At 36.9% G+C, this 13068-nt stretch overlaps 1 protein-coding gene across 4 annotated transcripts in view; it reads right to left on the bottom strand.

Annotated features, from left to right (window-relative positions):
* slc12a2 (solute carrier family 12 member 2) overlaps positions 1 to 13068 on the bottom strand; it is an 86121-nt gene that overhangs the window by 892 nt on the left and 72161 nt on the right. For 2 of the 4 annotated variants that reach the window (XM_021479152.2, XM_073913742.1), the window contains 5 exons: positions 7878 to 7989; positions 7199 to 7285; positions 5791 to 5926; positions 5040 to 5107; positions 1 to 2130 (listed from right to left, as the gene is read on the bottom strand). The exon at positions 1 to 2130 is cut by the window's left edge and continues 892 nt beyond it. In XM_021479152.2, the coding sequence (XP_021334827.1) occupies positions 1995 to 2130; positions 5040 to 5107; positions 5791 to 5926; positions 7199 to 7285; positions 7878 to 7989 (539 nt within the window). In that variant the 3' untranslated portion in view covers positions 1 to 1994. 4 annotated transcript variants of the gene reach the window in all.

The raw sequence follows: 13068 nt of genomic DNA, 5'->3' as shown, positions 1-13068 counted from the left end.
GATTGTACCGTCAGCTTCACTAACTTCACCCACTTCAAACCAAAACACATGCGGCGCACACACATTTAAGTACTTTTAAATACTAGTTTATACTGAGAACTATAAATATGAATATATTCATTCTAACTTTGTCACATTTCTTAATTGGACAAACGGCAGGGCTGTGAATCCGACGTACACAGAACCTGCAACAGCACAACACACACTGAGCCTGGAAACGAAAGTAGTGTTGGAAACCAAGGCGTGACGAACGCAAAGAGCTAATGTGGTGGACGCGCAAACAGTTACCCATGTTGCTAACCGACCAACACTTCAGTTAGTAACCACTTTAAACTAAGGCATGACGGGCCATTCGACAAACATTTGGTCACATCCCAGCATTCAATCACAAGCATCCACTGGACAAACATTCAGGAACAGGAGAAACTGAAATGCAGTTTTCTCAATGGCTGTCCAGACATCTGAAAAACAAGACAACTGACAGAATCTCCGACGTTTAAGATGAACCCGGCACTCAATCCTGAGTTTAGATTACACGATTTCAAAGAGTCGCACGCAGTCCATCTGCATAGAAGAACAAATCAGTTTCATTCAACGCTGAAAACATTCTTACAGCTTTAAATAACACTTCATCTCCATTAAGGCCTTTAACCGCAGAAATGCACTGACCAAAAAAAACACTATAAAAGCAAGGGAAGACCAGCTTTGGTTGGTTACTGTAACGGTCCAACCGTGGATGTATAGTTGAAATGTGGCATTTTAAACTGAAAACAAGAGTTTTCAAGAGATCAGCTTGTACAAATTAATAATTCCAGACTCCTTTTTATGTCATAAAAAAAAAAGATGAGAGCTTTTTGGAGACTAATGAGGTGGTGGTCAAGATTACATTCTAGTTCAGGCATCCGTCCATCTATTTTCTATCTCTAAATCTTCCTCTTTTGATCTGCATTCGCATACTAGTCAATAAACTAGCCAGTATGGCTTGAAAACAGTAAAAACAACAATCACCATCATCATCTGTTAAGGCAAAGATCTCCTCTGTAGCAGGATTTGTGATTCCAGGGCTTTGCTCTTATTTGGCTTATTGTTATTTTGAAATGACCTGATGCCTCTTCCTTCAGACAGCACACATCAGCCGCTTTTTTTTTTTTTTAATCGTCAAACCAAAAACCGTTTAACTGCACACGAAGGAAAACTAATATAGTTTTGTTAAAGTTCTGACTTTTTACATTAGACTACATGAAAGATGATTGTAATCACCTCGTAGTTCAGGTTGACCATCGCAACAACAACAACATGGAGGGGGCACTGCACTAAAACTCCAACTCATTCAATGCTAAAAGGAAGACGTAAAACTCTGAAGAAAAATCAACAGATGGAAAGTCGTCTACAAAAAAGCGAAAAAGTATTGTCAAATACGGCGCAGCGGGACCTTCGGTCCACTTGTGTTAAAATGTGATCAAATCAAGATCGATTTACATTTAAAACCCAATAAAAACAAGCAGCCTAAATCTAGATCGTTATAAATCATTAGTCAGGGAAAGTTTAAGATTTTAATCTGATTGCACAGGAAGGCACATCCACAAGGCTATAAAAAGTGTTGCAAAGAATTACGCTTTTCTTCAAAGTGAGAAAATAAGAAATGAGGTGATTATTGCTTCATCAAGAGCAAATTTAAAAGAAAAAAATATATATATATCCACAACTCAAAAAGTTGTGACAGTCATAACAATGATAACAATGATAACAATCAGTGTAACAATGTGTGCTCTAAAACCTTTGAGCTGAAGACTAGAGAAACCACCAAGCGTTGATCTTTCCCGTTTTACGTCTGCGGCGTGGAAGAAAAGAACTGCTCTGGAACATCCTTTTGTTTCGGCTTTGTTGAAAAATGTCTATCAGCATCTTTAAAACCTTCATCATCATCGTTATCAGTCAGAGGTGCTGTACTCGTTACATGTGTGCTCGTGGGGGCAGTTGTGTCTGTGAGCTCTTTAAGAGTAGAACGTGAGGACGCTCTGATGGTTCCCGCGCACTAAGAGGATGGGCGGCAGGTCTTTGGATAGTGTGTCTAGCCAGGCCATATAAAGGGCACTGGAGACGGCTCCTTTCCTGGCCAGCGGCATACTCCTATTACAGGGCAAATACACACAAACACAAAATGTTAATGCTGGGCAATAATGAAAGAAAATCTAAGAAAAAAAAAGCACATGATGGATTCAGCTAACTCAATGACACTTGGTGAAAGTAGAATTGGCACTGGTACATGAGCCTGTATCAAATGACTTTTTGATCTCTCTCGCTGCAATCATGGCTGTCATCTGTGAATGACTGCAAACACAGCACTCATAATAACAAAGCTAATTATTAGTTTAGTTTTGGCTTTTATTGTTTGTGCACTAATATTTGTATTAGACTATTTGCTTTTTTGGCAGAATAATATGGGGCACCACAGGGTTCAGTTGTGAGTCCGTGCACATCATCTCTTAAGTCTTTGCCCTCTTTGATCGATATTCATGGTGTTATACAAACAGTGAAATTGCAGTGTGAGACCATTGCTTGTAGTTTGTTTATTTCATATAAATTTCTGTGTAAAATTTAATTTTAATGTTTTATTAAAATCCCCGTTAGGACCAATGGATATTTTTTTCTAAACAAAACAAATGTAGTTATTTCGTATCCACCTATTTTAATTAGTCAAAACAAGAACATTCTATTTGTATACATTTTTTTGCAATGTAATGTTTCTTTTGTTTTTTAAATTACAAGTTTAACATTGTTTAATTCAATTCGTCTTTATTTCTATAGCGTTTTTACAATGTAGATTGAGACAAAGCAGCTTCACATAGAAGTTCTAGGAAATGGAAACCGTGTCAATCCAGTTTTCAGAGTTGAACTTCCACTTAGTTCATTTCAGTGTGGTTTAATTTTCACTGCTGAGCAAATCCATCGATGCGCAGCTCCACAAGTCACAAACCAAGCAAGCCAGTGGCAATGAACAAAACTTCATCAATTGACGAAAGTGAAGGAAAAACTATATATACTTTTGTTAAAGTATATTTATTATTGAGACAGCTACATGAATAATTAAAAATATATATTTGTTGGCTTTTGGTCCAAATGGATTGAGTATAAGTCTGCTGTTATAAAACCTTAAAGGGCACCTATAGTGAAAAATCTACTTTTCAAGCTGTTTGGATAGACATGTGTGTAGGTATAATGTATAGACATATCATCATATTTTCAATGTAACCATATAAAAACGGTGGATCAAAATCAAGCAGATTTTAGATCGACCGCAACTTGACGTAGGAGTGCGGTCCCCCCCAGCCAATAATATTGATTGACAGGCGCATCACCTAATCCTCAGTTTGTTATTTCACGTCCGCCATTTTCAGCGTGTGAGTCAAAGTGATGTTACTAAAGGAACACCATTGCTCTATTTTTAGATGTAAGGCTCATTGGGCTCAACACGAGATCAATATTCTCCACATTATTGCTCTAATCTGAATTATTGTTTGTAACTTTAGGTAGGTTTGCAAACATGTGTACTTTTCATTGCGTCTACCTTAAACTTCAGCCGTTTGCATTTCTTGGAGTCACAGAAGCTCCCTGTGATCCTAACTAGGTGCAGCTGGTAAGTGCGAGTGCGTTGCCTCATGTGTGACTCTCTCCACTGGAAATAAAATAACGAACTTGATTGCAGGTCGCACACCAGAAGCGCCGCTTTGAGGATATGTTTAGAATTGTAGAATTCCACGATTCGGGATACTTCACGTTTCTGCCCCGCCACAAAGCTCCATGTAAATAGCTTCATTTTAAGTAACATTCGAATTTGTGTGTCTGGTGTGCCGTGTCGTGGCTCCAAGTGGCGCATCCGGTGCCTCAGTCAAAGTTAATTCAGTGTGCGTGGTTATTAGTTTCGGTGTAAAAGCTTGGCACTTTAAATTAGCACACAGTTGGCTGTAAAACTATCCAAAGACAAATGATTTTGTAGTCTCTGCTTGGTCTGTGTCCGAGTCGTACATGTACGGCTGAATGCTGATCCTATCACTCATGTTGCTTCTCTCTGTCTGCCTGTCTGTTGCCAAACAAAGAGCAGGGAAGCTCTTGACTCCGCCCCCTTGTTAAGTTGGGTGGGAGGTCGAGACTAATTTTCAAGTGAAGCAACACACCCCTAAAACAGCAAACTGTGTACACACCCCCAACATCACACATTTTAACACATTATAATAAAAAATATCTGAACTGTGTGTTGAACTTAACCTAAACTGGCACGCTCAGAAGAACCATAATATTAATATTAAATCATAAAAAAGGGGTAAACTATGTGCCCTTTTATGTTTCATTTATAAATAGTATGTCTGCTCCCCCTTACTTCCGTAATAAGTATTTGTATAGATGGAAGATTATGTAAAGGGATATATTGCTGCTATTATCATGAAGAACTGTGTAATTGTTTTTAGTTTCCCTTCCTAGATTCGTGAATTTAATTTGGGGAATTTGCTGTATAACATCTGTTGTGAATTGTGTCTCTTTGAAAAGTTTTTTTGGGATGGACTGTTAGTGATTTGATGGATGTCGGCCTGACTGGATAGCTTTACGTGGACAAAGGAAAGTTAAGACCTGTTTAAAGTAATTTAAGACCTACAGCACAATATTTTCAGAGAATTTAAGACTTTTTATATCCTAAAAGTTAAAGCTTTATTTTGATGGTCCATTTGAGTCTTAGAATACTGACTGCTTATAATATGTTGATACTGCTGCTAAACAGACATTTAACTGACTATAAAAAACCTGGCAAGAACATGTCAACTTATAATTTAATGAGAATTAGTTGAAATGTATATGCAGTGTAACTTCAATTCAACAAAAACAGACCATCTAAACAAAGTGTGACCGCTAAAAGTTTGTTTTTGAAATTTAAGACTTTTAAGACTCCCCTGGACACCCTGTTATTGTCTGCAGCTTACCTACCTCCACCAATAGGTGGCAGCAGGTAACTTTTTATGAATCACAAAAGAACGTTTGTAACTTACATGACAATGAGGTTGGCTGTGCTTGAGTGCTCCTTCAACAGCTCATTCAGTCTGATCTGACGGTTACCCTAAAGAAACAAACAAATCCATTAGCAGGAAGACAGAGTATCGATTAAATACTCCAGACAAGCAGAAGACAGAGCATTTACCCTATTAAATCACAACTCTCTATTACAGGTTAGTTAGTCCACCCCAAAATTAAAAGAGCAGATTTTTTAAGGATCATTTTAAAAAGAAATATATTTTGTGGTGAAATGACAATATTTAATAAATAACAAAATGTTCATTTTGTGGTGAACTGCTGTAACTAAGAATATTAGTCCTGTTCTTTGAATTTAACGGTCTCAGAAATTATTTTTTACAGCTAAATAGAGTCATTACATCAACCACAGTTTAAAGATTTATAAATATGTCTTCTGTCAGGAGGAAGTGTGTTGTTCTAGTTCTGCTGCCTATGCCCGGAACTGTCTTATCTACTAAAATTTGCACAATCACGTGTGGTACCACATGTTTATTTTTGCTCTCTGTTGACTCATTAACATTCATGTTATAGTATTTTCTTATGAGCTATCATGACTTCTCAGTTTCAGCAAAACATTACGAGAGAATAATTATTAATTACTGTTTTACTTTGCAATACATATAAATAAAGTCATAATTTCTTCCCACGTGAGTGATGAGGAAAAATTAATCTCTGCTTGATCAATCGGTTTGTTATTGTTTTTTTTCGACTGCTGGTAAACATTTAGACCTTGGCTTTGTAGAGCTCCAGCTCATTGTCTGTGATCCTCCAGGGTTCCTCGCTTTTCAGCTTCTCAGCAGCTTCCTGCTCCATGTCATCTTCTCTCAGTTTATATGGCTCGATCATTTCAGCAAACTCTGTCAAACTGAATGCAAAAGCAAAAAGGTTGGCATTAGTAAAAGTTGAAGTGGAACTTATGTTCTAAAACAAATATGCTAATTAATGCAATAGGAAACCCCTGAAAGTGAAGCAACTGATTTCAAAAGAACTAAATAATTCAATTAATTGATTTATTTTTTTACTGCTTACTAATGTCTGTTGATGCTTATTTGACAGATGGCTTTGACTCAGCTAACAGTAACAACAGCTGATGGTTACCATTATTAAAATCACAGTTTTTTTTTCTATTTTGAAATTGATGGAAACTACAGCTGCTTTTACATCATCATTTTACACCGAATGGATCTTTTTGCTTAACTCTTACAATCTATGCTGATCCAGTCCACAGTAGTGTTGATAACAGAATTCTTTGGAATGTATTAGTCCTTGCCTTGGTAATGTAAATGTCAAATTCAAATCACGATTTAAAGGATCACCAGAGATTTTGGTTTTTGTAACTCCTTTTTTCCCTGATATTTACTTTGTGGAATAACAAAAAATGTTTTATATTAATAAAAAAAAAAAAATTATGAAGAAACTAGCAGTCAGTAAAAAATGTCATGTACACACAATCTATCAGCCCACTACAACTTATTGTGGTCGGTAGGGTGATGGTAGAATGGTTTGTAATGGTGTGGTGACATTCCAGGCTCACCTAGAAAATCAACTGGAATCATAGAACAGTTCGGAACGATAGCGGAAAAGCTACTTTTGATGCTCGCTTTAGGAGTTCTTGTGTGTGTAATTGCTAGTATAAGGGCTTTTATCTGATCCATGCACATAATAGTCATCGCCCAGCCACAGTTCAAATTGAATTCAGCAGTATCAGTAAAGAATCCTGTAAAAAATGCTTCACTGACAGGATTTGTTTTTTCTTTTAGATAATTTATCCACACCTTCACTGTGCAATTCACCCTAATAAATGTATAATTTCTTCACAATTATACAATGATGAAAAATAAATCTGTTCTTTATCAATCAATTTGTTGTTGTTTTTTACTGCAGGCATGTCTAACTAAACACAGCAGAATAAGTAAAGAATCTTGTAAAAAAAATATTTAAAATGTTTCACTGAAAGACACATTTTTGCTTTTTAAATAATAAAACAAAAATCAAAAGATGACAAAAAAAGTTCACAATATCACTCAATGAGAAAAAAAACAAACAGTTAAGACCTTTTGAAGAAAAATTCACAAGATTTTATGAAAAAAAAAAAAAAAAAAAACATGTCTTATGATAAGCATTGTGTAGATCATACCCCTCAGACTTTGGCTTTGTGTTGATGTCACCAAGGACTGTGATGTCAGAGAAATCGATCCTGAACTTGCTGAGCAAGGTGGCCATGCTAAGGACAGAACAACAAAATCTCATTACATATTTATTGGGCAATAATAAATAATTCACACAATATTTGCCACTGCTTCCTCACAGCTCAGAATGTTCTTCAAATGATCCTGAAAGGTTACATGCGGGAGGGGAGTGAGGATGAGTGAGGATAGAATGTTTTCTGATCCTTGCCAATTGACCAAAACTGAATCTGCATCACTGTCATGATACACTGCAGTGAATCCATGAAAAATAAATCTACACACGCACGCACACACACAGATACACTGTACAGGTGAACACCTCTCACAGTTTCTATGAAGACCCTGCTGCTGGAACACGTCTAATTATAGCTAACAAAGGCCCTGGCAGCAGCTGCAGGGGACAATGGGAAGCATTTGTCTCTTACACACAATACCTCCATGTGCATTCAGAGAAATAGAGTGTGCGCCATGTTGGGAGCGCTTTATGTAGAAAGAAACATGGCATACTAATATTATCCCGAGTCCAGCTTTCACTAGCCTGCCTCATCTGAACTCCACTGAACTAGAACAGACTCTGATATGATCATGAAAGTATATGTATAGCATTAGAGAAGCTTTAGAACTCACGCTCTGCGGTCATGGTCTATTCTGTTGATCTTCCCACCGATGAACACGCGGATCTTACAGTCCTTCCATTTCTTCTTGTTGGCGATAAGATAGGGGATCAGTAGAGTCAGACCTGACACGGATAAAGAACACGAAATTAATACTAGACTAGACTTGTTCTAGTAGTAGAAACTTGAAACGAACTATGCACGTACATCTGACCTAAAACCTGTCTATGTTTCTGTGTGAATGAAATGCTGCAGAACCACTTCACTGCTGTCAAAACTGTCTTTACCATGTTGAACTGGATATAAATGGTTAAAGTGAGAGTTCATCAAAAAAACTGAACTTTACTCACCCTCAAGTGATTTTTTTTCTGTTCAAACAGACGAACCTGTAGCCACTGACATACATTGTAGAAAGCAACAATAATAGGGAAGTCATTGGCTACCGGTTTCCATCTTTAAAATAGCAACATTTATGAATACCTTTTTTTGTGTGCATCAGAAAAAGTGTAGGCTGAATAAATGATGACAGAATTGTCAATTTTGAGTGAACCATCCTTTTTAATAGCCACGGAAGACAAGACCATGAGCAAACACTAGTTTGTAAAACAGAAAGCTCTCCTCCTTGCCTTCAGAGCATTTAATGCAACTCCTTGTCATTTCAAAAGCACTTCTCATTTCTACACCAGAACACCACTGCATTGAGCTTTCCTGTTAGCCCATCAATTCCTAGCGGCACTTTTGGTCTTTGGTAATGAGCCCAAAATAGCACAAGGCATGCCAAGATGCTCCACTGGCTGCCAGTCTCCTTATATCAAGACATTGACATTTACTTATTTGTAAGTCACTTTGAATGAAAGTGTTTGCTAAATGAGGAACACCACAAGCGAAAGTGCTAGAAATGGAGAAGTTCTACTAATACAAAGGTTCAGAACAGAACAAGCTGGAACAGAGAGGGATTGAGGAAGTGAAACCTGCAGGACAGTGTCCCTCTAGCAAAAGGTCTCTGAATGACCCTAGCATAGAAAATGCTTTGTTTTCTCCAGCAGGAATCAGTTAAATAATGATGACAGATTTACTAAATATGTGTTTTTTTCATTAAAATATCCAAAATACACTAGAAAAGTGTTGTATATTTTGCTAATTTTCATTTATGTACTAACATAATCCCACACGTCATTTCGAAGAACTTCATTATGCAGAGAAATAAGCTGTTTTAACAAGTGACACTGACCATATCCTGTGTAGTCATGTGAATGACATTTGACACCTTTAAATACTGGTTCGGTTTTAAAGGGGTGGTGCACTTTGATATCATATTTTAAACTTTAGTTGGTGTGTAATGTAGCTGTTTGAACATAAACAACATCTCTGAATGTAAAAAGTTCTAAGTTCAATGCAAAGAGAGACCTTGGTTTTTACAGAGTTAGCTTAGCAAAGCCTACAATGATTGAATTTTGGGGACTACAAAAAATAATCGATCCGCGAATCGCAGCACATTATGACGATGACTCTGAGAGAGTCTCTGGAGGGCGGGCCTTTCAGAGGAACTAGGAAATACATCAGTCATTTTCATGTTAGCCGAGTAGCTGTGTATAATCAAAGTAAGATATATGAAAAAATAACATGATTTCCTTAAAGTGAAACATGAACACACATTGCTTTGCATCTTATAAACACAACCAAGCCTTAATTACATTCTGGACCACCCCTTTAAAGAAAAACAATGCTTTAAGATGTTGTGTATTTTATTATACTGCATAGAGCAGCATTATAACAACTTTAAAATTTACTTGGTACTATTAAAAAGCACTGCTTTTTTCTTTTTCATGTGATCATTACTGGAATAACTAAATTTGGTCGACTGTGACACAACAAAAACTCTGCTGCTTTCGTGCTGTGGTGCTAGTCCCTCATCTCATTGCTTCAGTGATCTTGTTTGACTTCAACACTTTCAGCCTTACGCTGCTTTATACTAACATGATACGTTCTAAATACCTTTACTCTTACAGAAATCACGTTCATGGATGCACTAGAGTAGAATATAGTAAAGTCAATAACTCCCATGATTCCATAATCATTCATGAATATTCACTCCATAGCGACAAAACTTAGGCCCCGTTTAAACTAACACATTTTAGTTTAAAAAAAATGCATAAGTTTTGTTACGGTTAGGCCATCCGTCCACACTACGCCAGAGTTTTCGAGCGCTGAAAAAGGAGCGTTTTGGAAACGCTGAAGAAGCCGTTTTCATCCTAAAACGCTGCTGCTCTGTCTCAGTGTGGATGGGGGAAAATGAGACATCTGAAAACGGAGGCGGGCCTGCCGACATTCGCTTCTCTGATTGGGGCTTTTACTCAATATTAAGTAGCCTACACACAGTTAAAGTTCTGCATCCTCTCCTTGTAAGTTCAGACTTCGCAAGTTTGATATGGAAAACCGACTCCCGAGAACATGTCAGGTAAATCTTCAAAGGGAACAGTGTACTTTATAACCTTATTCACATCATCCTGGCTACATTGTTTCACTTTCTTAACAATAAAATAAAAACATGATATAAAGGAACTGCTATTTTCAGTTTGATATTAACAACTTAACAGACAGCAGAAACGTTGAGGCGTTGTGCTGCATATACGAGCGTCATCTTCACTGTATGCGTATTCTTAAAAAAACGAAGCCTATAACATTACTGCCTCCTTTTGCTGAATATTAGTTTTAATAATCAATAATGGCCATTATAAAGGTATAAAGTAAATAAGTTCATACAATATAGGAAATAAAGGCAAGCAATCAGCCAATATACAGAATGTACATGGTTTTATTAACTATTAACTTATCTTTGCATTCAGACAAAACCCATTTTCTAAGAACAAGTTATAGATTCAAAAGACCAAAGTCGGGGAATAGGTTGTTAGATATCGACAACAAGATGAATTAACTATCCCGTTTAGCAAATATGGTGAGATTAGATCCAGTGGGAGATCCTTGATGAACACCCTCATCTGGGTAGATGGGCTGCAGCGCATGCCAGAGAGTGTGTGTGTGGTCACGTGATGTGCGTTTTCCGCGTTTTGGTGTAGACGGAGAGCTGTTCAGAAACGCTGGGTGAAACGGTAGTGTGGACATGGATCATTTTCATTTTAAGGCTAGAACGCACTAGTGTAAACGGGGCCTTAAAAACTGTGCCTTTCAAGACATTGTGGCTCAGGTGATTCTGTGCAAAAGTGTCAGTCTTCACACCTACTGTGCTCTTACATTTGAAATTATTTCATGTAATGCAGTAAATGGACACATTTTAATATACTGAGGTTTTATATGACTAAGCTAGCATAACAATTCTTGCTTATAAGAAGAGCATTTGGATATATACTGCACAATCAAACTGATTGCCAAGTTGCTTCATCACAAAAGATAATCATTTGCAAGTGCTTTTAAGTCTTGCCAATTTAAATGTTCAGGTAATTATAAACCGGTTGAGTTAAATGAGACGGGTTATAATGCGTTTAACTGTCTTTTTTGAAGAGTATTCACATAAACAGCCTATTATATCTGATGTGACAGTGAAGGCTGTGAGAAAAAGCAAAAGTCACTGTACAAGATTTGTGGATTCTTCTTGTCGGCTTAGTCCCTTTATTAATTCGGGGTCGCCTCAGCGTAATAAGACTTGTGGATTTGGTCTTAATATACCCGTGTTATTAATAAACTGTTATTGAAGGTGCAGTAGGTGATTGTCTTCAGAAAAAAATTTTGTTGTGCTGGTTGAAAGTCTGATCACATTCTTATAGTAATGATTTAAGTAAATGATCTAAATGTATTTATTTGTATTTTTATATTCTGGGTAAAGCATAAGACAAAAAAAAGTTCATCCATTTAAAACTGGTTGGGCCAACAATTCCTATAATTCTGATAAATAGCCCAAACTGTCTGTCAAAAATACATGCTGAATCAAAACATGCTGAATCAAAACGCATGGAGGAAGGACGACACCATGACTTTATTTTAGACAGGTAATGTTATGTTTTGACGCAAAGCTGATGTAGATTTTAAAATTTATGAATGGGTTAAATACACGGAAGAGTTGTTCAGCTACTGAAATCTTCTGCCGAAAGATTGATGTGACTATTTTCAATTTTAAAGATAAATTTTACAGCATCAATAATGTAGATTTTTAATTAGTTTAACATCAAAACATAACTAAATTGCATTATTCCACCTAGCCTGCTTTACTGAAGAAGTTTTATAATCACATTGGTTCATTTTTGACCAGCGATCCATGCATGCATGAAATATTCCACATTATGACAAATTTTGCTTGCTACACTACTGAAAACGTGCTAGATAGTTTGTCGTTCTGAATTGTAGCATCTAAAAAATAAATGTAAAATAATAATATTGATAAAAAAAATGTTGAAAAAGTTTTCTAACTGACGAATAACATGATCTAGTGGGCTGTCATGTTTAATTTGTCATTTCAGGAGGCGTAGCTTTGGACAACAAGGGAGGGACTGTGTTTCAAAAATATTATTCTAACAGATAACATTTTTGCAGATCACCTACTGCACCTTTAAAGTTAGTCAAGCAACAACAACAAAAAACCTAAGAAAAATCACTCACTTGTTGCTTTAATATGAATCTTCAATTAGGGATGCTCATTTCGATTAATTTTGCCAACCGACAACTGCCGCTCGTTAACCGAATATTAAAGCCTCTGCTTTCATTTAATTGAAAAATGAAAAGAAACACAACTAACAGAACACGCTTTTTCTGCTCAAACTTTTTATTAACAGCAAAGATGCGAGGCATAAAGGTCGCCGCAAAAGGATCATGGCCATAAGAAAACTTTTTTAAAAGATATGTAGCCAAACTTTAGAAATATATATGTATGGCGACACATATGGCGACACAGTGGCGCAGTGGACAGCAAGGAGGTTGCTGGTTCGAGCCTCGGCTGGGTCAGTTGGCATTTCTGTGTGGAGTTTGCATGTTTTCCTTATGTTCACGTGGGTTTCCTCTGGGTGCTCCGGTTTCCCCCACAAATCCAAAGACATTGTATAGGTGAATTGGGTAAGCTAAAAATTGTTTCCCAGAAATGGGTTGCAGCTAGAAGGGCACCCGCTGCGTAAAACATATGCTGGATAAGTTGGCAGTTTATTCCGCTGTGGCGACCCCAGATTAATAAAGGGACTAAGCCGAAAATAAAATAAATG

The sequence above is a fragment of the Danio rerio genome, chromosome 10 (genome assembly GCF_049306965.1).
Source record: "Danio rerio strain Tuebingen ecotype United States chromosome 10, GRCz12tu, whole genome shotgun sequence".
Classification (NCBI taxonomy): domain Eukaryota; kingdom Metazoa; phylum Chordata; class Actinopteri; order Cypriniformes; family Danionidae; genus Danio; species Danio rerio.
The sequence above is the reverse complement of the archived record's forward strand: the minus strand, read 5'-3'. Positions and strand labels throughout refer to the sequence as shown.